Consider the following 26,574-nt stretch of genomic DNA (forward strand, 5'->3'; position numbering starts at 1 on the left):
GTGTGGAGATCCTATTGAGAACTACCAAGGATAATATACCACGAAGTGCTTATGAGAAAGCACAAGAAAATTGAGCATGCACTGTGCAGAATCTACGGCATGTGCCAGGCAGATATATATAGGAACATTCAATACCAAAAATATACATATTGATTTGAGTGAGCTTAAGCTGGGTCGACAGGGAACAATAAACAGAATACAAGTCAACAGCGCACACACAGTTTGACTTCTTGACAAGAAGGTTATGGTCCAGACACCATAAGTGACATCACACAGGTAAGGTCAAAGCTGTAGAACCTTCAGCCCCAAACAGTACTTCTAACTTATCAGCCCACCACCTCACAGCGCTTAACCCATTTTGACAAAATCACTCAAGCAAGAATGTCTCAAAAGTCTTTCAAATTTTGTATGCAGCCAGCCGCCAATGTCATATTTGATCCTCCTTTGGGTTATACAAAAATAGACTGAAAATGTAAGAATATATGACAGTTTGAAAAGGCAATGATACATCACAGATATAAACAGGCAACAATGTATTGACCATTGAAAAAGGCAACCAATACAGTATTGGGCAGTAGTCCTTGGATCAGGGCTACTGAAACAGGATTACTTTTATTTTATTGCCATGCTCTGAACATATCTGTTTTCACCTTGTGTCCGTCCCTCTCGTGCTCTCTCTCCATGTCCTATCTGTGTTCAGTTTTGCTCCTCCCCCTCTTTTGTTCCTCTTCCTAGGCTTCTCCCTTTTCTCTGTCTACCTCTCCTCTTTATCTTGGAACCCCAGTGTGGGCCCTTCAGTTAAACTTCAATCATTTTTCATCTTATTTGTGCCTCTCCTCCTCCTCCCTTTTTATTCTGTACCGTCTCCCTGCAGCTCGTCTCCCAAAGGAAAGGAGAAGAGTAGCAGTTAGACGATTGTGGTAAAAGCCAGGGAGACAAACAGAGAAATAGAAATATCCACAACAGCTAATAAGATAAGGATTGAATGTAGCTGTCAGAGACACATCAAGGAAAACAAAAGCAGCTTCAAAATATGCATGCTCTGGAGTCAAGTAATGCTATACATTTAAACAAAAAACATTAGTTAATAATTAAGGCACTAGAAACAGGAACAAATGAAGAATTGGTCCACAAAAGGCTACTCCATAGTGATATCAGAGTTGTAAAGAGAAGATTCATCTGCCTTCCTCACGGCATATTTCAAGATCTAATCATACGAGAAGACTCACTCCCGGAGTAGTGCTGCTTCTTCTCCCTCATAGTTTTGCACCAAGTATGCTGCTGCAGGAACCGCTTCAACTGGGTAGATCTCCAAGAACTTCATCCACTTCTTTTTCTTAGAGTAACACAGGAAAACATAAAAGAAAAGGCCAATAAGGGTGGCCACAAGACTGACTAAGATCACTTTCAATGACGAAAGAGTTATCACAAAAACAAGCAAAGCAGATGGAGGGAGACACATGAAAATGACTCCAATGGTGCCACCAGGAACTTGGAAAGGACGGGGATGGGAAGGGTCTTTGATTCTCAGCCAGACGAAGGCTGCAAATTCCAATAGCATTCCACAACTATAAAGAGCATTTGCAGCCTGTATTATCTCTTGAAATGACATGAAACAGAGAAGAATTGCCCCACACGCAGAAAGCAGGATTCCAATGGTTGGTGTGCCATACACTGACCGAGAGGAGAGTACAGAGGGCAAGATTCCCATTTCTGCCATTCCCAACACTTGAAAGGAACTGCTGCTCATTTGTGCAGCGAACAATCCTACACATGACACAGTTGATCCTATTTCCACCCACCACTGCAACCAAAGGCCACCAAGTCGCTCGGCAAGTACTGCAAAGTATCCATCGACCCATTCACTCCTTACTACCTCAAAGGCACCAGTGCCAGCGAGGAGAGGTATAAGATAGCAGGAACCCACCAGAGCACCTGCGCCCAGAAGAGCCCTTGGAAAAGTTTTCTGTGGCTCCTCCACTTCTCCTGCTAAAGTGCTTGCATTATCCCAGAAATTGAGGTTCCAGAAAAGTGTGTTCAAGTACTGTCTCCAATCCACATTATTCAAGTCAACACCCAACCATCTGGTTGGTTCTAATCTGGGAATCGCAAAACCAGCCATGACAATGTAGGGGAGAAGGCAACATATTCCCAAAATAACGGCTGACCAACCAACAATAGTCAAGCCTCTGTAGTTCAGATACGTCAGGAGACTTGTAAAAATGAAGATTCCTAAAACTCTAGGTAATCCAGCTCCCACTGGTGTAAATATGGATTCGAGATAATCAAGGCAGAGAATCGGATATGTAGCGTTGTTGATTACTCCACTTACCCATTTCCACCATCCTTGAAGGAAACCTAGAAATGGCCCGAATGCAGCGGTAGTCCAAAGTACATACCCTCCATTCTCAGGATAAGCTGTGGCCATCTCTGCTGTAATCAAAGCCTCAGGGATACTCCATACGAATGGAAAGAGTATAAAGCCAAGGAGAGCTAAAAGCGGCCCGCCAGCTCTTACTGATTCCTCTGTTCCAATAGGGCCTCCTGAAACCTCATAGAATATCAAGAAGATAAGGGGCAGAACAGAAAGCTTTGGCACTGAGGAAGGGCTGCTGGCACGATCTGTCGAACCGGCAACGTCCTCACCTTCAGGAGGCAAGCCGAGCTCGGCCATAATGCCTCGTGGACTAACCAAGGCCCCAAAGCTACAATTCTTAGTTCAGTCAGCCGTTTGCATGCCTAATCCATTCTTGGAGTCCATATCACCCGTGGAGGATATCTGTTTGACGTGCAGAGAGCACACTCGCTCGGCAGACAGGATCTTGAGTAAAGCTCTGGTTTTATAAATTCAAGGATTTTCACTGAGCATAGATTCGATTGACGGGAAATTCCACCGTGTTAAGATCAGAAATCTCACGATGATGAATGGAGTCATACGTTCGTAACTACTGCACAAAGCAACTAAGGTGAGACCGACCTGAAGATCCAAAAGATCTGAACGGATCGCAAGTTCTCCACTCAGAAAGGCGGGGGATTTTTATCGAAAGATCTGAGAAAGCCGATGCCGGGAACTGTAGCCAAAGCACCAGCTTACATGCCTACCCGTCCAGGCATTGCACTGACGAAATGCATGTCGAAAACCGGCTAGAGGACGCCATAGAATATCTCATCAGAATCCAAAGCAATGGCTATTATTCCTTCTTCTCTGCTTTCCCAGCTCACAATGCTGCATCAGTCACTCATCTAACGCCAGAATTGAATTTTGTCTAATCTACGGCGAGAAAGTTGCTATTTTTTCCAAGCTGTCGCATCTACTTAGCTCTCGGACAATAACCAGGATACTTTCACCCTTAGCCAGACTCCCAAGCTTCAATCGACGTCCTTGAATTAAATCCAAAACTGCCCTTTTAAAAAATCAAGCAGATGCAAGGCCATGATGCGATAGCAAATCTGGATGATGAAATTTAGCTGGCCCTTGCAAAGCGATCGATCGATGGATGGGCGAAACGACAAACGAGTTCCCGGAATTCAATTACATTTTTTTCGAGTTCACTTACCTTTTTCTCAAACTACATTATTTTAAGAGCCAAAAGATAGGGGTTTAGTTATACCGTCGAGACTCGAAACCGAGTAGCAAAGTTTTACCAGCTAACGACCTGCAAGCTCAGGTGGCGGCAAGGTGTCTGCCCACACCTTCTAGACTCTGCCTAGCAACGTAGGTCTCGAGGAGATGTGCCCCTCATAGTGGACCATAGGTCGGCGAGTGCAAGAAAGATATTGGTGTGAAGGAGGTGTAGCAATTCAATAGTTATGCACTGAATATCCAGTGGTACAGTTTTTGGCGTATGAGTTTGATCAAATTTTCCATTTTGTTATGTGTTTTTTAGCTCTAAGCTTGATCAATGTACCATGGATAGAATACTAGAGTGAAAATCTTTCTGTTGGCCCACCCTCAACAAAATGTATAGTTTGTGTAAATATTTACATATGGATTTGAGTTGTTACAAAATTTTATGATACTCAACATGAGTTGGATACTTGTCTTTCTCTATCGATTTTTTTAATTGTTGCCTAATGATTTTCATATGAAGAAATTTGCATTAGTGATTGATATGAATTGTTTTGAAATGTAGATTGATGCCTAAGATAATGAGGTGGATTGTGATGTAGTAGGATACGACTCCTCCCTCCTTGCATCCTTTATCCCCACGACGAGGACAAAAGGGGAGGACTAGATTGGTATTGATATCTCAATTGAAGCCTTGCCATTAATAATGCCTCTGAAAATACATTTGGTTAATGGATGTTCTAGTTGATGGATGTTTACATGCTTGACATACACTAGGAGTGGAAGTAAGTATACATCATAAATTTCCATGAGTCGAACCAGATAATTATACAATGGGTACCATTTTCTTAAACGTGGGATGTTTTTTGGCAAGCGTGCCAAAAAATGGTGAGCACACACTCTCTCTTCTCTCTCCTCTCTTTGAATGTCCGTTTCCCTCTCTCTAATCATGCATGTACTCTCTCTTCTTCTCAACTCCCCTCTATCCCCTCCTCCCCCTTTCACCAGTGCCCCCCTCCCCCAATCTCCCCTCCTACGTCCCCCCCCCCCCACCAACCTCTCTCTCTCTCTCTCTCTCTCTCCCCCCCCCTATCTCTACCCATCTCCCTCCATGATTCTCCCCATCTCTTCCCATCTCCCTCCACCTCTCTCTCTCTCTCTCTCTCTCTCTCTCTCTCTCTCTCTCTCTATCTCTCTCTCTCTCTCTCACACACACACACACACACACACATGCACGCGTGCATGCACACACACATAATTTCAAGAGAAGGGTGCAATAAATATCTTGAATATTTGTCTTGTGAAGTAGGTCAAGGTCTAACTAAGGATATATATAAAAGACTAAAATAAACATATGGAGAAACATAACCATTTTGTTGAAGAGATTGGAGTGGTTTATAAGTATGATGTTGATCAATTATGCAAGTAGGCATTGTTGGAGGTGGTGGCCTTCACCCCTTGATTGAGCTAAGGGGAGCATGGTTTATTGGCAGGTGTCGCGCTGTAGGATGCATGGCATCAGTGGGATTTAATCCCATAAGCATTAATGGGGCCCTAATGGCCTTGGATATATTGGTTTGATTTCCCTCTCTCTCTCAACCCTCCTGGGACCTTTTGTGGGGAGATAGAGGTATGTATGGATAGAAGGCGAGGGATTGGGACCCCCCCACACTTGACACTCTCCTTAGGACACATGGCAGCCATGCACGCTGCCAACATAGGTGTTCCCTATAAGATTGTGGTGGAGGGATGGCGATTGCATGACTATGGCAATGGATTGTCCCGATCCCTGTGGCGACTTTGAAGTGTGACTCGATTTGTGTATGTCAACAATGGTGACAACTCTTGATGACTCCCTAACACATGTGTGTCCCTCCTACCAAATGTGCTACCCACGTGGCATTTGGTGGTGGCTTGCTTTATATTGGACCGACCTTTTGTGGTTTGGTTGTGGTTAGGTTTGACCAGTCAGTCATGTTTTTTTACACTAGAGTTTGGCCATAAGGGTTGTTGGAGGTGATGGCCTTCACGCCTCGATTAGCTAAGGGGAGCATGGTTTATTGGTTGGTGTCACATTATAGGACATGTGGCATTGCTGGGCTTTAATTCCATAAGCAATAATGTGGCCTTAGTGGCCTTGGATAAATTGTCTTCATTTTCCCTCCCTCCCTCATCCTTGCCGAGACCTTTTGGGTGGATAGAGAGGTATGAGTGGATAGGAGGTAATGGATTGGAACCTCTTGCACTTGGCGGTATCCTTGGGACATGTGGCACTATGTAGGTTGCCAACAGGCATGACTATACATTTGAGACTACTAGTTGAAAGCAATCCAAGTAAGTTTGCCTTCTTAAAGAATTCCACCAAACACATATACAAAACCAAAAAAAAGAACACACGCAAACAAAGTCAATTTATACTATTTAAAAAGACTACCATGTGGCATTTCAACCGTCAAAATGCCATGTGTCAAATTTTTTTCCAAGTGTCAAGTTTTTTCAGATTGTCAAAATGCCGAGAGAGAGAGAGAGAGAGAGAGAGAGAGAGAGAGAGAGAGGGAGGGAGGGAGGGAGGGAGGGAGGGGAGAGAGAGAGAGAGAGAGAGAGAGAGAGAGAGAGAGAGAGAGAGAGAGAGAGAGAGAGAGAGAGAGAGCATGTGCTCGTGTACACACACACACGCATGCGTGTGCCTTTTAAACGCTCTTGCATCAATTCCCATACATGCACCTAAAACTTTGTAGCTTGAAATATACCTTTGATTTGTTTCTAAATCCCAAATCTGAGCACACGAGAAGAAAGGGCTTGAAATATCAAGTAATTTCCCTTTTGAAACTTCTCAAATGCATCAAAGTTATGACCCTTCGAAGTTTTGGTTATGTATATGTGAAAAGGGGCAAAAAAAAAAGGCCACATGGCATTTCGGCCACCAAAGTGACATATGACATCAAACTATACACGTGTCTATTTTTATGCCATGTGGTACCTCGACGATCAAAATACGATGTGGCCTTTTTTTGGGGGGGTCCCTTTTCACCTATACATAGCCAAAACTTCGAAGGGTCATAACTTTTGATGCATAACTTGGATCGAGGAGGTTCAAAAAGGAAAATTACTCAAAATTTCAAGTTTTGCTTATGTGCTCAAAATTGGAATTTGACCCCAAAAAAAAGGAAAAAAAAGAAAAGGGTATTTTTCAAACTATTGTTGGCCACACACGTGGCCCAAAAATCACACCAAGTAGAGGGGGGTCTCGATTCCCCATCTTCCTACCCATGCTACCTTAAACATTGCAAGCACCCCATGCTTATGGGATTAATCTTTCCTTCATCCACATGTCATACACTACCTGCTTGAGGCATTATTCTTTGAAATAGCTACCTTATCTTATTAGCCACACATAGATCTCCTTATGCCTTGTGAAGGGGTTTGGGCTACACAAACCATATTCCAACCCCTGCCCATGGGCCAAACACTTGAAACAACATCTTGGCCTTGAAATACAAGATCTTGACACCACATGTTGGGAATGCCAATTATGGTTCTCCTTCATGGGGAGGCACATTTTTGTCTAAGGTTTGAAGAGGTGTGAAAAATGTGTTGTGATTTGAGGTTGTGAACTGGATTGTCCATAGTGATTGGTCCATGCATGAGATGAGTGTTGGGATATCTCAAGGTGTATGCCTCAGGCACACCTTGGTTTCTGTGTGAGTGCTAGAGGCACAGTTAGGTGCCCACAAGCACAGTTAGGTGGTGAAGAGCCACATAGGATGATCGAGAGAATCTAGGAGCAGATTGAGGAGATGATTGTGGAGCTCTGAAGTCATCAGTGATGTTAGTGAGCATGTATGAGGTGCCTACTTAAGGACCTCACTCTTCTTCATTCCATAATGCAAGTATTCTGAGTTTGTGTCCACTCTTTGCTTTCCTTTCAGCTTACCAACATGGTATCAGAGCCCTTTGATCCCCCTTGAGCCCATTTCTACCACATCATCTTCTTCTTCGTCATCTTCTTCTTCCCCATTTTCCTCCTTCCCAAAATCTTTGAGAGCTTGGTTCTCTGCCTACAAATGACCATTGCCCAAACCCTCTGAGCTGTAAACTCCTCTAGTATGGGCGAACTTCCACCTGCAAGCAATTGAAAAAAAAACGTCTCTGTTGGCTGCCATTCTCCAAACAACGCATTTTTTCACCATTCTTCTATTGCTCAATACTCCCTGCCTGCTGTGCCATTGCTTGAGCCCTCTTAGGAGTAGATGGGCGACCTCAAGACGAAGATTTTGAGTCATTTTTCAGCTCATTTGGTTCAGTAACGAAGGAGAAATCGTCAAAACTCAGGTTCAGCCTGTAATAACTCCCCCGGGCAATAGCGCGTGCCATTTCATCCAACCTCTGTGCTGGACCCTCTCTGGTATATGAGCTTTCTTTTGCTTTAGAAAGCCCTCTTTTCCTTGCTTTGAAGAGTGAGCTACAAGCCCTCCAAGTTTAGTCCTTTGGTTTTGACAAGTTTTTGAAGATGATGCTACATAAAATGCTACTCTAGCACTTCTGAGTTTTTGAAGTTTTCAATAGCATCAGTACAAGTGTGGCTTTAGTTTTTCTTTGAATTGCTAGACCTGGTTTTGATTGGAAAGTATACATTTTAGCCACCTCTATGAAGCATGTAAAAAGAAGCATCATTGATTGAATATTGGTCACTAGTCTTTGCTACATCAAGTGCTTATATTTTGGAAGCCTTTCAGTTATTTTTTGCCTTGTAAGAGAGAAAGACACTGCCCAATATCTGGGTTAGACCCTCTCATGGCTACCCTATTGAATCTAGAGAAGTTTAATGGAAAGGGCTTCCACACATGGCAGATGAAGGTGAAATTTGCATTGATGAGGGAGAACCTCTGGGGACTTGTCAAACCGACTCCAACTGCTTCTTCTACAGCCTCCAATGCTGGAGAATCCTCAACTCGGACACGCCCGGCAAGGGATCCCGCTAGAGAGGAGAAAGCATATGGTATCATTGCTCTTGCTTTAGGAGATGATTATATTCACCATATCTCTGACTTAGAGTCTCCTTCAGAAGCTTGGCAGAAGCTTGACATGATTTTTGGTGCTAGCTCTCACATCTCTAAATTATCACTTAAAATCTCTTTCTTTGAATTGAAGATGGTTAGTGGCACTACTTTAGCAGCTCATGTCAACTATATGCGGAGTCTTAAGAAGAAGAAAGGCATATGGAGCTCAGGAAAGGCAATGACACTGTTTATGCTGTAAAAGTCCAGAAGGGCAAGTATACCCCTTGCAATCACTGTGGAAAGACAAATCACCTTTCAAAGGACTGCTTCAAAATTAACCCATGCAAACACTGTGGCAAGAACAACCATCATGAGAAGTTTTGCAGAGCCAAAGCAAAGACAGAAAATGCAAATCTACTTTCAGTTGAAGAGCCTCCACAAGATGAGGCATCCTTTGAAGATTATGCATTTTAAATCATCTCTATGTATGCTCCAGATCTCTCTTTTTATGTCAAGGTACTCAGCCTGGATAGTCCTCCAAAATGAATGAAATAAACTATTGTGTTTTGTGTGTTTTGTAAACACCTCTGGTCACCTTATGATGTAGGCCATGTGTATGTTTTGCTCCATGGTACCTCCTGTAGACATTGTGTGCATGTACATGCAGGGGAGATAACCATTGGAAGGTCTTTTTGTATTCCCTTTTTGTTTACCTTACACCCAAGGGAACCCTTGCTAGCATGAGAACCTAGCCATAGATTTATCCTTGACCACCATGAGATGGCATGAGAAACTATGAGACTAGATGTATCCTTGACATAGCCTGAGGCATTCCCTTGAGGGGGGGTTTGTTGGGATATCTCAAGGTGTATGCCTCAGGCACACCTTGGTTTCTATGTGTGAGTGCTAGAGGCATAGTTAGGTGCCCACAAGCACAGTTAGGTGGTGAAGAGCCACATAGGATGATTGAGAGAATCTAGGAGTAGATTGAGGAGATGATTGTGGAGCTCTGAAGTCATCAGTGAGTGTCCACTCTTTGCTTTCCTTTCAGCTTACCAACAATGAGAGGCAATTGGCTGGCTGAGACCGCTTCACGTGCATGGCATACAAGTGGCAGGAGTGAATCGATGATGGTGGTGGTGCCTCCAGATGGATGCATCTTCTACAAAGATTTGTGGTAACTTTGTTCTAGGTCCTTTTGTCGAGGGCTCAGACCGAAGAAGTCTCTACATGTGATGAGAGTCGGTTAGAGGTCATACGGCAGCTGCTCATAATTTCATAGGGTCCTTAGTATATGAGTCTTTTGGGTTTCTTGTAAGGCCAACAAACATGGTAGGGGTGAGGCTCTATCGATTGTTAGGTTTCGTGAATGTATAAAAAGTTTTGCTTAGAATTTCATGTGGGATCTACGCACAGAAGATGGATTGCGATCTCGTTATATTTCATGTGGGATTTCTCTTGAGTTTGAGTGTGTGAGGGTGTATGCTAAGTTGGCATCGCTTCCAACTTTGTAAATATTAAAAGGTTCATTATTGTAGTTTTCCAACAATTGGCTTAGTGTTGTTGTTCATGAGTGGGATGAAGAAACGCAATTTGGCAAGCATCTATATCGACCAACTATTTGAGGCTTGGAAATTTAAGAAATTGAGGAGCAACAATCGAAGGCAGCGTGAGAGATCTCTTGATGTGTTGGTCAACGAGTGTGATCAGCTCTTTCAGGACAAGTCAAAAGTGCATGACTATTTACATGGACCATGGATTCTCTAAAGAAAGTGAAATATGAAGCATACTATTGTGAAATTTAATGGGCGGAGCTTGTGATCTGGTAGTTGTCAACAGATTGTGGCTCAAGCAGTAGAGTTTAGGGAAATAGTCTCCTGTGCAAAAAAAGAGTTGACCACCAATGAAGCAGATAAGCGATCCTGGAAGAAAGATAATGGCAAAGCAATTGGGATGTTGGGAAGAGCACTTGGAGAGGACTATTTCATTATCTAGATGTTATGAAGTCTGCTATTGACAATTGGACTGTTCTAGAGGCTCTGTTTGGGGCAAAGATGAGACGTTCGAAAGATACTCTCAAATAGGAATCATTCAACTTAGATTGGAGAGAGTGAAGACTTGGCATTATTCTTGAAGTGCATGCAAACTCTTCTGAAACAACTTCACGAGATTGATTCAAAAGTAGAAGATGAAGACTAGAAGGCAATCCTTTTGAAGAGCTTGCCCCCAGTTACAACGAAACAACTTGGTTCCTATTGAAGAGCTTGCCCCCAGTTCCTATTGAAGGCAATCCCAGTTACAATGAAACAACTTGAATTCTTAGGCTAGATGATGAATACTAGAAGGCAATCCTATTGAAGAGCTTGCCCCAGGTACAATGAAGCAACCTCAGACTCTTAGGCTGGATGATGAAGCATATTTTATCAATTGACAAGAAAAGCAGATTTTATCAACAATGAGTCATAGCGTAATAACAATGACAAGAAAAACTTATAATTTATTTCAATGAACAGGTGACAAGAGAGAGAGAGAGAGAGAGAGAGAGAGAGAGAGAGAGAGAGAGAGAGAGAGAGAGAGGTGAAATCATGGATAGGTGGTTCAAAAAGTAGTGTCATTGATTACTTTATCAAGTGCTAATAAGCAGTGGCTAAAGGTAAGAACATGCGAGTAAGAAAGAATGGGTAAATGTGCTAATGTGCAAGTAAATAGAATGGGTAGTGCTTTGTCATTGGAAAGAATGAGTAGAGAATATGGATTTATGCTAAACTATTATTTCCATTTCTTTCATCCACGTTGTGTCACATCTCTCTCTCTCTCTCTCTCTCTCTCTCTCTCTCTCTGTGTATGTGTGTGTGTGTGTGTGCATGTGTGTGCGCTAGTACTGCATATTGTGCAGGCAGAATAGAGTTTTTCCGTCAACTCTTCCATTTATGTCATGTTCGACGCCTCCTTTAGCTTCCATGCCACCTTTAGCTTCCTCGCTTCTTTCCCCTCTTCCTGTACCTTCTTGTCTTCAATAGCTCCTCCCTTAGGTTGTCATTCTTCCTTCTATCAGGTGTCACTTTGTTATCTTTAAGTATTCTCCATTTTTGCCATCCATTATCATCAACCTCTCCATCATTCGACACCCTCTCTAAGAAGAATTTTGATGATAGAGATGTACAAGACATTGTATGTCCAAGAAAGAATGGAGAAGGCGTAAGAAATGTCGATAAATTTAGACTTGAAAGAGCAGCTGCAAAGGGAAATCGAAGAGCATTCAAAGACAAAGAATGAGCTACAAAGAGCAAGAATGAAGAGAACGGTTCTTGGAGATAGACAACGAAGCAAGAGAATTTGAAACAATGCGGAGTTGACAGCTGGCACTGGAGGATGTAAGCACAGAGTACAGAAACCAAGGTAAGAGTACATCTTGTTTAGCCATTGTATTCGTATATGCGCGTCTGCCTTGCAAGAAAATATGTGATATTGCGAAGTGTACTTATTGCAAGGAAATTTTGCAACCTCAGAAAGAAAACATTGATCCTAATTTAATTCCCGTCAAACAAATGAAGGGTTTAGTCTCCACTGTTGTTGCAAAGAATATGATGCAGGAAAAGAAGTTTAAGAAGGTAAAACATGAAGTTCTTGAAGACCTTGTATCGGAAAGTAAACCTGATGTCACGAAAGTTCAAGAGGCTCTTGATGTGAGCAGAGTGAGAAGAAAGGGATATGCTTCAATATTTAGAGTTGTGTCATCAACATTTAAAGATCAATGGATAAAACGTGTGTTGTTACCAACACCAACACAAGTGTGGAAAGAACGAGGCCATCTCAACCAAGAAATTGATAAGTTCATTGGATAGTACTTTTATATCGAAAGTGTATATGAAAGTTAAAAGGGAAGCGTTACATATAATGCTTGGAATAATATTTTTGTAATAGGCTCACTTCTAGGTGCTCTCAAAACATCCTTGGTCTTCCTTACTCCAGGTGTAACAATAGAAGGAATACCCAACTCATCATCAATGCTCTGTTCTGAGCCACTGGATTCACCATCCACATAAGAGTGACCTACATTCACATCAAACATGGGCTGATCTACCTTCTCTTTTCCTTTTCGTGATACCTGTATACCACTATCTGCATTGCTTTGAGGAGATTCTTGTTTTCCGAATTGACAGGCTTCACATACCTTATGCATTTCTGCAACCTTGAATTTTGGCAATCCTGTAACAATATTTTGGGACACCAGTCCCATGTGCAAACATTGCTGTACTCAATTCAGGCATGTCCGCATCCAACGTAAACATCCTGCCCTTCTTCTTTCCTTTTGCTATCAAGCAACCATTATTTTTCATATCCTCAACAAAGCATCCATGAGGATTAAATCTGACATGCAAGCCCTGCTCAACCATTTGACCAACAGAAACCAGGTTCTTAGTGACGTTCGGGACATGAAATACATCAGAAAAGTATTTCTTTTTCCCATCCTACATAGACAAAGGAATTTTACCAATCTGCACAATAGGATGTGCAGTATCATGACCAGTCTCCACAAATCGTCTTTCCATTTTCCTTGCATCCTGCATCCATTCTGCATGACCTGTCATGTGGTTTGACGCACCTGAGTCAACATACCACACATCATTACTTTCTTCTGCACTTGTCACAGGTTTGGTCATGTGCTGCACCATAAACAAATGCTCATTTCTGTCATCACCCTGTCTACTAGAGGATGCATAATTGCCTTGCTGCAATTTTCCATTCATAATGTCATTCTGCTTTTTGTAGCAGTCTTTAGCCATATGACCCATTTTACCACAATAGTAGCATTCAACATTGCTGTTTGCATTTTAGCCTCTCTGCCATCCACCATGACCTCTTTGGCTCCCCTGCCTCTAGAGTTACCACATCCTCCTCTAAAGGGCTGGTTTTCTTGAGTTTGCTGCATATTCGGATTTCTACCATGGCCTCCAGATTGGCCTCCTCTACCTCTGCCTCTACCTCTTCAAGACAGTTTCTTTTGAAGTTCCTCCTGAAGAAGATGCACCACCATTTCTCTGCTCTTTAGAAATTAGAAGAGCAAACAACTCCTCAAAATCAGAAAATTTTTCACGGACGGCAATGGATGTCTGGAATTGTGCATAATCCTTTCCTAGACCATTCAAGGTCACAGAAACTAGATCATCATCTTCCACTGGCGACCCAATGGAAGCAAGTGCATCTGCAATTTTCTTCACCTTCATGTGGTTGTTATTGATGCTCATATTTTCTCTCTACACATTGTGCAACTCCTGCTTGAGCTTCATTTTCCTGGCTTACGTATTTGTGCTGTACATTTTTGCCAAAGTATCCCATGCCTCCTTTGGCGTACTTGCATCCTGAATATGCACAATCATAGAATCTAAAATACTGATAGACAGCCAGTACATAACTTTTCTGGCTCTCTCATGCCATCCTTTAAATGCCTGCATTTCTTGTTGATTGGGAACATTAGGAAGCACTGGTTCTTCTTCATTTCCTGTAATGAACTCCCAATAGCCTTTTCCCATAAGGAAATTCATCATTCTAAACTTCCATGCTTGGAAGTTGTTCTTGTCAAGCTTTTCAGTGACAATTTGTGAAAGAGAATCATACGCCATTACAGAACACAGCAAAATATTCTGTCACTGCAAAAACATAGCTTCTGCCTCACAAGGGCAAATCTACAAAACTGACAAAAGTGGTATTTGACCACACAATCACTTTCTAGTTACAATTTTGCATCAATAGGCAATAAGGATGATTCTGTAACTCCCAATATCTCTACGCATAGGCATACGATGCAATTTTTACGGCAACTTTTCATCGACCTATAGAGCAGTGGTCGCATAGCAAAAACAGGGCCTTTTTCTCAGTGCCTGCGGAAATCTTCCACCACCAAAACGGGCCCCGAAATGGCCTCGAATCAGAAAAATAAAGTCACCAAGGGATTTGCCCTCTCCTGCAGCATATATTGCCCTCTCACCATACCACGAAGGGCATCTCAATCTGAGACAATGCACTCTTGCACTTTCCGGCTATGCTACCTACAGAGATTTGCTCCCAAACTCGAAAAAGCAAAGCAACACTGGTCCTCTTACCAGGACACCGCAAAATTGGTTTGCTTTCTTGAGCTCTTTACCATGAACCAGGCTCTGATACCATGTGAAGATAGTGAGAGAGAAGGAAGGAGTCTCACTTGCGGCTTTCTCACATACACAATGGTGGAATACACACAAAGGTGGAGGCTGAAAACAGTTTTCCTCTTCTTAGTTGTGAAAGCCAAAAGAACTCTTGTACAAAGAAATAGAAGAACCCTATATGTGTGTCTCAAACCAAACTCAACTAACTAAGGTGGCATACTAACTGAGCCATGAACTAGAGTAGATAAGGATAACTGTCATCCAGCTATTATTCATGGGCGGTGTACCGACCGCATCTGCAGCTAACAAGTCGGTGACATAAATGCACAACGGTCACCCTGGCATATCACGAGTGGAGCTCGATATCTCAACAAGGACTTGCTATGAGTAATTGAGTGGTGGTTACATAATAACTAACTAGTAGCAACCACCTCTATTAACTATGAGCTCTATGATTGTTGTAGAGTAAATCATAGCCATCACTAAACAAATTGGTATCTATCATTAGGCATCCATTGCTAGCACTTAGCTATCGAGTGCTACCAGCAGCACTCAAGTAGGAGCTCTATAAGTGGTTAAGAAATAATTGAGTAGTAGCTACCATGTCTGTTAAGTATGAGTGCTAGACTTGTTCTTGTAGCAAATGGTAGCCACCACTAATTGGCATGATAGCTGTCATTAGGTGCCCATTGCTGCCATTACCATGGGTGGTGGCCAATTGCTTGCATAGAAGATACCATTTGCTACCACTAACCAAGAGTAGGAAATTACTTTGCAAGCTACCACTTACTGCCAGTAAGCGAGAGCAATAGAAACACGATACTTGCCATCACTTGCTACCACTTGCTGCCACTAAGTGAGAGCAATAGAAACACGTCACTTGCTACCACTTGCCACCAATTGCCACCAGTAGCTATCAATTGCTACCACTAGCGGCAATGTCAAGAGAGCTACTAGTCCACTAAATCCATATGTGGTAGCTACCGAATGATTGTGCAGTAGCTACCTTGTAGTAGGTAATTATTTTAGTGGAAGCTACCACTTGCTGCCACTTAGGCAATTATTTTAGTGGAAGCTACCAATTGCTATCTCTAAGAGAGGCAATTATTTGAGTGGAAGCTACCACTTGCTGCACTAACCGGGGCAATTTTTTGAGGTGGAAGCCACCACTTGTTGCCACAGAGTGAGAGCATCCATAACTCAGGAAGACAATTTAGTTGGCAATCAGAAACAAAGTCAGCTTTGAAGTATGGTGACCAAAGGGTTTATTTGTATACCTCAGGTGACCAGATTAATCATCATTGGAGGGAACATGCTGTGCTCAAGATTCAATGCCTATTAAAAAATGTAACTTTGGAGATGCTTTCATCAGCTACATTGATTATTTGAGTGGAATTTATCACTTGTTGCCACTAAGCAAGACAATTATTTGAGTGGAAGCTACTACTTGTTGCCATTGAGTGAGAGTAGCCAATAACTCACAAAGACAATTTAGTTGGTAATCAGGAACAAAGTCAGCTTTAAAGTATGATGACCAAAGGGTTTATTTGAATATCTCAAAAGGTGACCAGATTAAACATCATTGGAGGGAACATGCTGCACTCAAGATTCAACGGTTATTAAAAAATGTAACTTAGGATATGCTTTCATTAGCTACAGTGATTGAGTACATGTTTTCACTCAATACATGGCACTTAATTTAGGTTACAGATATTCAATTTGCATGATAGAACATTAGCTACTCATGTGCTTGTTGGTGGCACTAGCATAATGGTAGTTCCCTATCTGCAACAGCTTGCCACTAATAGAACAATGGTAGGTATTATTTTGGTCCACTAGACCACCACCTCTTGGTTCTATACCTTGCAGCAACTGGTATGATGCAGAGTGCAAGGCTTATCGTCGATAGCTCCGACTTGAAACCAGATGTCACCTCCCGAACACACCAGACACGGTATGCAAGTACTGACGTCTCGTACATCAAAAGAAGCCTGCATTTCTTCGTCGAAATGAGGAGGAGCTGTTGAACATCTTGTACAGCAACAACTCTAAGGATTTTGGTGGAGATTCCTTGAGCGTAGATCTCCATCACCCCTCATCGACACGAGAGTCTGGCACACATGCACACCATCTTTATGATGTCCCACACTAGCCCACTCCAGATCTCATACACACCTCGCCCCACCACTTGCACGTTGTTCACCAGAGTCACTAGTTATGTGATTGTCTTGAACTAGCGTGGTTGAATAGACATTAGTTATTGACCAGCCCGATGGTTGAAATTATTGTGTTTCTTAGTACTTAAATTTGTTAAAGTTAATTTCCTGCTATTCAGGTCATATACCACTATTTCTAGACCAAGATGGCTTGGACTTAATGTGATACAAGAACTAACCCAGCCCGGTGCTGGTTCCAGACAAACAGTTCACAACAAACATCAAGTAGTTACTGACATAAATTGTGAACATACAACTACAAGAGAACTATGCTTTTGGTGCTTTTACTTGTCACACGAAAACTTGAAACTCTCTATCTATTAACTTTTTCCAATATTTTTAATGAGTACTAACAAACTAATATGTTTAACAGTACTAATAAACTAATATGTTTAATGTAGGTGGAGTTCTTTCTTGCCTTCAAGCAGAGCCACCCGGAGGTATAGATGCACCAAAGGGCCTAAGTTGAAGACTTACTTTGTTTGCAAGCTTAAGGATCGATACACTTGTTGTTGCATCACACATGTGCAGATGTCTTTTTTCAAGGATGCTATAAACCACTTACGACGGGTCTCGTTTGGTGTGCATGGAGCAATGTGCAATTGCAGATGTGAAATTTCTGGTTCAAGTGATAGATGCAACACAAGTGTGAAAAATTTCGTAGACATAACTCTGCTTTGGGAATCTGTCCTTTGCCCGAAAGCAATCTGTGCCAGTTGCCATGCCCTTAAGTTCTTGATGGGACAATGCTCTTCATGTGGAGCAGGGAAAATGACATGTTGCCCAAGGGAGGAATCATTTACTGCATGTACAGTGTCTGTAAAGATATTTGAGGATGTCCAAGTTGGAAGCATAGTTGATGGGAAAAAGAAAAAAAGGAAAGTTCTTTCATTCAAAGAGATGCAATGCAGGGAGCTTTTGGTAATGTTTAAGGACCACTTGAACAAGTTCATAAAGCATAACTTTGTCTACAGATGGCAGGTAGAGCAATTCAAGGAGTGTCTTGTTTGCTTCTCCAAAGAGGTGGTGGTATCTATCGTAGATTTTGTAGAAAACTACACTTTCAGAGAACAAAATGAGATCCAATCCATACATTGGCACTCCAACCAAGTTACAATCTTTGTCCAAATTACGTATGTGGGTATTGTAGGCATCGTCCACAAATACTATCACTCTTATATATCCGTTGATAGGATGCATGACACTCTTTTTGTTCAGCATTGCTTTATGCTCCATTATAAATGGCATAAAGATCAAGGCATTGAGGTCAATGAACATTAGGTGTGGTCAGATGGAGCAGCCTAATAGTTCACATCAAAGAGGCCTTTTTACTTCATTACTCAATATGGCACAATGACAGCATGAAAAATGACACATAACTTTTTTGGTTTAGAACATGGAAAGGGTGAAACTCCAATGTGCAAAGAAATTGATTTTATTTCTAAGAGAGACATTGTCCAAAGGGGCTGATGCCACATACCCCTCAAAGGCTCGATCTGTTACTCGAGTGTTTTGGGAAATCAAGGAAGGTGATGTGGACAGAAGCAGAAATTGGGATTGTAAAGCTGTGCCTAATTCGCGTGAGTTGCATTGTGTGTTGGGCTATTCTTTAACAAATGGGACAACTTGATGGCACCTTAGGTGGTGGAACACTCAACAAAACATGACTTTTTTTCCCCCACATGTTTTTTACAAACTCCATCTGGGCTTCTACACATATTACTGTCATGTCTTTTTCAAGTCGACCCTAGCCACATCATCAACAGATTTTGTGTCTACCAAAGAACTATCAAGTGTCTCAATGGTCAATGTCAACCTCCCAATTATGTGTTTTATTTGGTCCATCTTGATTACATCAACTGTCATAGCACTCTCCTCCACTTGCAAGGTAGCCTTAGTAGTCTCTAGTTGTGCCATAAAAGTATCTACCAGTGCTCTTGCACCCTCATCACGATGCATATCCGCCTTGTGTTCCTCAAGTGCCTTCATCGCCTCATTTTGTTCTAATAGTGCTGAGGAATGCATTTTGGAAACTTGGACTAGCACACTATCCAAGTCTGCAAGAGGGAGGGCAGCAAAGATTTTCTTCTTCGACCTTTGGAAATCTGACGAATTGGGTGTATCCCCTACCTCAACTGGCATACCCTTCATTTGACAAGAGTTTGGAGGTGCCTCCACAGAGTGGAAAGCTCCACCTCTGTCGCTTTTGCATCAGCTTGCCGGGTTCCATATTTGCAATTATGCTCTCACAAAAGGATGCCCAATCAATTGCCCCCTTTAGATGTTCAAAGAGAAACCCCCTTGCAAATGCTGGCCTCACGGTCCTGCACTTAACCTTGGAACCTCTCTTCGGCACAACGTCGAAACAAACCAACCAATCTTGCGCAGTGAAATCATCCTCGCCAAGGAGTCATGCATCTTGGCCGCTATTGCAGAGGTTTTATACCTCATGTGCTTGGGTTTGAGTCGTGCAAAAGACTTTTTTCCTCTCAAATGCCATGTACAGAGGATGCCACTGGTTCATCTGCTCAAACACAAAGTGTAGGAAGAAGGCATGCTATGAAAAGGTGCATGAAGATGCTATCATGCACGAAGTAAATCAACAAAATTGCAACCTAAATTTGAAACCTCAGCAGAGTCACTGGACTGTCAACCTCGAGCACTCTCGATGGTGTTCCTTTCTTTTTTTTCTGTGGAGGAGAAGGTGACACAAGACTATCAACCTTGGGCACTCTCGATGGTGTTCCTTTCTTTGTTTTTTGCGGAGGAGAAGGTGACAGTGAAGCTGAAGATGAACATGGAGTTGCTGCCTTCTGTTTTTCTCTCCCTGCTTTCTTTGGAGAGGCAGAGTGAATGGGTGAGGTAATCTCCTTTCCGCGCGTCTTCATTCTGCCTTGGTTGTGTGCAGCTTTTGCCAGTCCCTGCAATAGGATGTTCAGCAGGATATCTAACTAAAACTGGCAACCAGCATTGAATCCTAGAGAGTAGTTTTCAAATTAGAGTATCATGTTCAAATTAAGACGAACTCCCAGTCACTAAGTGTGGTAGCAAGCCATCCTTGCAACCCCCATAAAAAGTGGTAGCTAGTGTACCACCTATCATGCATACACCCAGGCGGTGTTCAGTGAGGCTGAAGTCACCTCAATATGAAGCTACCAACCAACGATGATGAATCCACAAATCTATTGGGAGTTTATACCTCTACACAAACTTCATATGCTAACATATTGTGTGCCATATCTCCTCCTCCTCCACGTCCACTTTCAAGTTTGCCTCCATCACTTCCTCCTATTCCTCCTCCTCCTGAATCTCCTCCTCAACCTCCAGCTCCTCCTCCTCCTCCTCCTCCTCCTCTGGACCTCCATCTTCATCTCCATGTTGACCTCCAACTCTCGTCCTCCACTTGTCTCTCCATCTCTCCTCATTCATTTGTCCCCACACGTCCACCTATGCCTCTTGTCGTCGTCCTCCTCCACCTCTCCACCTTTACCTCCACCTCTACCTCTACTTCTCTTAAACTTTCACCTTCTATGCCTCACCATCACCACCACTTTCTTTGCCATTACACTAACAACCACCACTACCATCACCTTCTCCTTTAACTCCTCCTTCACCTCTATCTTCTCGAGATCTTCCCCCACCATCACCACAATCTTTTCTACTTTCTTTGTTGTCACCATCATCACCTCTTCCTCCTCATTTTCATTTGCTTTCTCTTCGTACTACTCCCCCTCCTCCACCCTCCTTGTTTGCACTACAAATTCAATGCTAATTTGTGTACATATTGTTGATCTCTTTATCTCTATGTACATGCTTAGTTACTTATATATCTATGCATAGTATTTTTTATGTTTTAAAAAATACATTCTATCACATAGCATACAATATGTAATACACTATATGCTATAAACATACAATGTATGCAGTGCAACAACCTATTTACATGTATGAAAACACATGCACGTGCATGAGCGCGCATGCGCGCGCACGCACACACATATTTGCGTGCGATGCAAGCAGACAGACATGTGTGTATGTGCAATATACATTTAAAAAACTGCACATTTTTATTTACGAAAAATACATTTTAGATTACCACTTTTCAAAAAAACCACACAAAGTGTGCATGAACTAATTAATATTGAATGTCAACAAGAGGCAAGGATTATTTACTCATGAAATTCAAGAATAATTAAGTATGGAACTATCTCATTACATGATTATATTCCCATACTCTTTTTCCACCACCAAATTGAAGGAGTTGCTATTGGACACATAGTGGAACATTAATTTCAAGTACTTGGATCATAGTGGATTTGTAGTTTCCCTCTAAAATCTTCGTGTGGTTAACACCCTTGCATAAGCACCTACCAACCAAGTGATTACTGCAAGTAATGACTTGGCGTTAAATCATCATACATGACATGCATTCTTTGATTTAACAAGAACTTTCGTCTACACAATAAAAACTTGCAAAAGTTTATTCCATCTCTAGTTTAGTGCTCGAGCAAAAATCAAACGTTGTGGTTGAATAAATAGAGTGTTGTAAGTAATACAAAAGGCAGCTCTTTCTCATGCTCTACCTTGAACACTTTGGCATAGGTGGCATTAGTAAGAAGTAGCAAGAGAGGTCAACCTTCCAAAATGAGGAAATAGAAGAAATGTTCACATGTGACGATAAAGTGGACGTTTAAGAGAATAAAATTTGAAAGGGAGGAAGCATGTTAACCGAGACAATACAACAAATTGAAACTCGTGTGAGGGAAAGAAAACTTGCTGCGTTCACAAGCAATAGTAATACAAACTACAGATATATACCTCCAGACAATGGTGTGTACATGTACAATGTTATTATTCTATACTAATTCCATCGTCGGACAAGCTAATTACAGATCTACTGCATAAAGTTTCAGAGACCAGAGCTTCACGGCCAAATTATGGGGCCTGTGTGTAACATGTTCTACACAAGCTTTGCATTCAATATCCTATGGAGAGCTTTGTGCTTCCTTCTGGCTTTCTTCGCAGGCCTTTCCAGGCCAACAAATGATTCATCATTTCCCCGTCTGTACAAATCGGCCAATAACTTGGACCGAGGCGTCGCTCGTTCATCAAATTCTACATCCAAGGCATTCTCGTACCTGGAATCCCCGCTCGCCTCCAAAGCTCGGTCGGATGTTGAAGCCGTGCGAGAGGGTTCAAAGCTGCGCGCTGTATTAAACGATCGTTCCGTCGAGCACGAAGTCATGAGGCTGTCTACATCCTGGGAGCACTCACGAACCCGAACCTTTTGAAGCTCAGCAAGCTGCTCGACGGCCAGCTTCTCCGCTTCCGTGCAGGCGGAGTCGTCCCCGGGAAGAGAGAGCTCGGAATTATCGGCAGCGTGGCCGGGATGGGACGCAGGAACCCACCGCCCAACTTGAGCCTCACTGCAAAGAAGCACAAAGAGAAAATCCTGACTGAGCCGAAGAGAATCAAGAAGCTGTGGGAGCGCGTATGAGGGCAAGGAAGGAAGCGAACCTGGAATAAGAACGGGAAAGAGAGGGAGGAGGCGAAGGGTCAAAGGCGGAGAAGGGGAGGACAACGGAGAGGGAAAGGCCGGAGTCGTTGTGAGCTTCGATAATCTTCATAGGAAAGGAGAGATTGAGGAGGACGGATTGGATATGCAGGATGGCGAACAGGAGATGAATGGATGCGAAGTGGTGGCTGATGGGTTTTTATACGACATCATCCCTAACACCGATTTTAGCCTTGTTTGCCAAGGTTGTCCAACAGCTTTTCGTTAGACTGATTTTGAACCGTCCGATCCCGATATCCACGGTCACAAATTGCACACCGCATTGACTTTGGAGGCAGTATCGTCCTCTCTTCACTCGCCGCCACGTGGCTTGGACTTACGTGACAAATCACCCCCCCAGTTTTTGCCCCTACGACACACCCCGTTATTGCCCCTGCACCACACACACACACACACACACATTTTTTTTGGTAAATCTACACACACACACACACACACACACACACACACACATCACAACCACAAGCGTGCATACCCATGTACCACACGCGCACACACGTGCTCAAAACCCCGTTCCTCTTCAACGCACTCTATGGTTAAACAACTTTCAACCCTTGCCTTCTAAATTCAACCCAAGTTTGAAAGCATTAGATACGCTTCGTCTTCCAATTTCCTTTATCGTTTTCTAGCTATTGAAGTCTTTCCATGAGAACTTTCTATGCATATTATTAAATATCCTCATCGCACAACGTAATTCATGACACTTTTTTCATATTTTTTCTACAAAGATACATTATGTAAAATCCAAAAAACAAGAGTGCTCATGGGCATTGCCCTCTAGTTTATCGAGAAGTATGCTAGGCTTGAGGAGCTTTTGATGAGAGAGAGAGAGATAGAGAGAGAGAGAGAGAAAGAGAGTCATGACAAATTCTCTTCTTAGAGAATGCAAGTTTTCAAAAAGTAAAGTCAAACAAAAAATGTTAACAAAAGCATTCACGATAGTTGGTTCGAATTTCCCTTTTGGTGGGAAGGATAGATACACTTTTGTTAGCACTATCTCACTACTATAGGTAGTGCTATAGCAAGGTACGCCACTACCTTACTACAATTTTTGAGATAGAAGTTATGGTTTTGTTTCCCTTCAACCAACAAGGACAGATAAAACAATCACACTTGTATTAGAACTACCTCACTAGAGGAGCGTTATAGCAAGCTTAATGTGATTTTCCACATGTTTCTTTTCTTTTTGAAATATTCCTAGTTATTTGAAATACTTGGGTAGGCAATGCACAATGTATATAAAAGGAAGCTTCTATAAAATGTGATTTTCCACATGTTTCTTTTCTTTTTGAAATATTCCTAGTTATTTGAAATACCTGGGTAGGCAATGCACAATGTATAAAAAGAAGCTTCTATTGTAAGGTTGAATGTATTCATACATTGAACGTTCATGTAAGAGAACCCTAAATTACACATCAAGGTGTTAAAATGAAGTTTAAAGAAAATCACTTTTCAATGGGGCATAAAAAGAAAGTAATGGGCGAATTCCTAAAGGTGCACGAAAAAAGTGAAAATATAGATCTAAATAGAAAGATAGTAATCACAACATGAAGAAAGAGCTCAAGGGGCCGAATTGAACCTAGAAACTCCGTAGAGGAGAACACATTTCCAAATCTATCTCCTCCTTTTATCATAAAAGTCTAAGCTAAATTTGGAGGAATAGCAAGAAAGGAGCAAGAAAGTATAAACATGTATTGCACCACTTCTCTCTTGGAATCCTCCAAAGTCACGTCCTCGTAGTGAATGGACTTTACTTTTGGGGCCCCTATTTAGTCTTTCTAGGATGTTGTGCAAGAGAAATACTCCAACTAGCTTTTCTAGTGTAAGGAAAATGCTTCTTCAACTAGGTCTTGTTATGTAATAACATATTTTCTTGGCCTTTAGAAAATTACTTGATCCCATGGAAACATCCAATATATTAAAGAAGAAACAATCCAATAATTATCATCAAATTCTCGAAAAAAAATGAGCAGTCCCCTCATATCTAATAACTAACTCAATAAATTGCCAATAATGTAAATATATTTGTAATGTAGAAATTGTTTGATGTTTGATGCATGTGATCAAGGATGTTTTTATCGAAGCCATACTTATATATTTATATAAAATCCTAGAAAAAGTTTATCGAGCTAGGTTTTTTAAGTTTCATATATTAATAAATATGTTACAAATTTATGTATTTTATTTTGAAAATTGAAGAAAAAGTTGTAAATCTTGGCGAAATTGTAAAATTTTTCTCATAAAAGCTTCAAATCTTGGTGAATTTTTTAAACATTTATTTTTATTATGGCATACAAACTTTTGACTCCAATATAAAAGTTTCGCTTCCTAACGAAAGTAAGAGGAGAAAATCGTCCATGCATGTGATAGTATAGTTTAAATGGTTTGGTACATTTCAATAAGCCACTAAAGAAGTTTGCCTTTTTTTTTTTTTGGACAAAAAAAGTTTTTGTTATATTAGCATATCATCATCATCATCATAAATATTTACATGTTCTTTGGTAAAGAATAACTAGCCCCCATGGGGCGAGTTTCATCAAAACATTTTTGAAGTAAAACATAAACAGTAGCAGCAGAATCAAAAGAGAGGGACATAGGAGCCCTCAGTGTCATCTGTATTGTCATCATTGAAGTATTCAGAGTAATTGAAACTCTTTGAGTCTCCAGAGTTGTTAGTGTCATCTGCCTGGGCTTCACAAGGTGAGTCTAGTTCCTTTTGGACCTTTGTGGAGGGTGCCTAATCAAGAAACTCCGTGTTCTCAGCAGAGACTTCAAAGGGTGTGGAATTATCGATCCCAAAGTAGCTTTGAGTGTGTTCTTGCAAGTCAGCATTGAACAGGGTAGCCTCTGCTTTGAAACTGTGAATCAGTTCTATGATTTTCTTCTGGTCCTGCTCACCTAGTTAACAAACAGTAAGTCAACTTGCAAAATAACTTGATTAAACTAAAGATTATTCCTGGTTATCCATATAAACCAAAGTGCATGTGCTCTCAGGGGTGACCAGGTGTCCTATTTTGTCCTTGCAGAGTCTCCAAGTAAGATGGCCTTCCAATTCACTGGCTCCCCTGTCTCTAGTTAGACTATTTTCCATACCTTACTGGCTATAGGACAAACCACAAAGAGGTGGAAGATATCTTCATTGGTAGAGGGGCAATTCATACATTTACCATTACCCTTCCCAATCCTGAGTCCTTTGACATTGGTCCACATAGATTTATGCAATATGAGCCACATCAAGGCATATATTTTGTCTAGAATTGAAGGAGACCAAATGGCACAAAACCTAAATTTCCATTTCTCTTTGGAGTCATGAAGTTTCCACCTGTCATTATGTAGAGATCCCCCATGTCCCTGCTTGGTGTGGGTATAGGGAAGAAAGAGGTACTCTCCACCAAGGTGAACTCTCTACTATAAACAAGGAAAGATCCCCCTTCCACTGTTGGCTACCACTCCAAAGTTGTATTCTACTCAGAACAAGTGATAGGCTTTTGTTGTTTAGACTGAACTCTCTCCTAATCTCTACCCAAGTTTTCCACCTTAGTTCGGATCTATTCCATAGCTGCCCCCAGCTTTGCAAACCCTTTTTAAAGAGAAGAGCTGCCTTAGCTATATCTTCATCAGAAAGCATAACTTAGTTGAAAATAACAGAAATCCAAATTGAGTCCAAGGTCATAAAAGCTCCTTTATCTGAAAAGACAATTTGGCTTTTAATCCCTTCAAAAGTTGTCCAAAGAGAGACCCAAAGCTAGTTTCCTTTAGGTTTGCAAGGTTCTAGGTTATAAATAGCTAACAGCATGGGGTATTTTTTCCTCTTGAGGACTTTGAGGGGTCTTAGGGAGCTGACATTCCTAAGGAGAAGTTGAGGCCATCTTCAATAGGGTTTAGGATTGCCTTTAAAATCCAGGTTGAGGAGAGTTTCAAAGTAGCCTGTTCTATGTCAATAACTCCTAATCCGCCCTCCTGCTTGGGTTTGATATAGAAGTCCCACCTGACCTTGGGTATCTTACCTCCCCACAGAAAAGATCTATAAATTTTTATGAATCCATTAATTCCAGCTTTGGAGGGGGAC

The 26,574-nt window shown here is 41.7% G+C and overlaps 1 protein-coding gene and 1 pseudogene across 1 annotated transcript; both read right to left on the reverse strand.

Annotated features, from left to right (window-relative positions):
• Nucleotides 1-1,108: 1,108 nt before the first annotated feature.
• Nucleotides 1,109-3,435, reverse strand: LOC147897323 (putative polyamine transporter At1g31830 pseudogene; annotated as a pseudogene).
• Nucleotides 3,436-21,650: 18,215 nt separating this feature from the next.
• On the reverse strand, nt 21,651-22,595 carry LOC147897324 (uncharacterized). The gene is made up of 2 exons (XM_087380905.1): nt 22,448-22,595; nt 21,651-22,356 (listed from the first exon to the last, which is right to left on the reverse strand). The coding sequence occupies exons 1-2, from the start codon at nt 22,555-22,557 to the stop codon at nt 21,891-21,893; spliced, it is 576 nt and encodes a 191-aa protein (XP_087237031.1). The 5' UTR covers nt 22,558-22,595; the 3' UTR covers nt 21,651-21,890.
• Between the last annotated feature and the right edge of the window lie 3,979 nt (nt 22,596-26,574).

The sequence above is a fragment of the Dipteris shenzhenensis genome, chromosome 10 (assembly GCF_047967505.1).
Source record: "Dipteris shenzhenensis isolate YYH24624 ecotype China chromosome 10, Dip_SZ_1.0, whole genome shotgun sequence".
NCBI lineage: Eukaryota > Viridiplantae > Streptophyta > Polypodiopsida > Gleicheniales > Dipteridaceae > Dipteris > Dipteris shenzhenensis.

Coding starts and splice junctions, on each gene's coding strand:
- LOC147897324 (XM_087380905.1), bottom strand. CDS start 22,557: ATGAAGATTATCGAAGCTCACAACGACTCCGGCCTTTCCCTCTCCGTT. Junction 22,357..22,447: donor CTTTCCCGTTCTTATTCCAG/GTTCGCTTCCTT, acceptor GCTTCTTTGCAG/TGAGGCTCAAGTTGGGCGGT.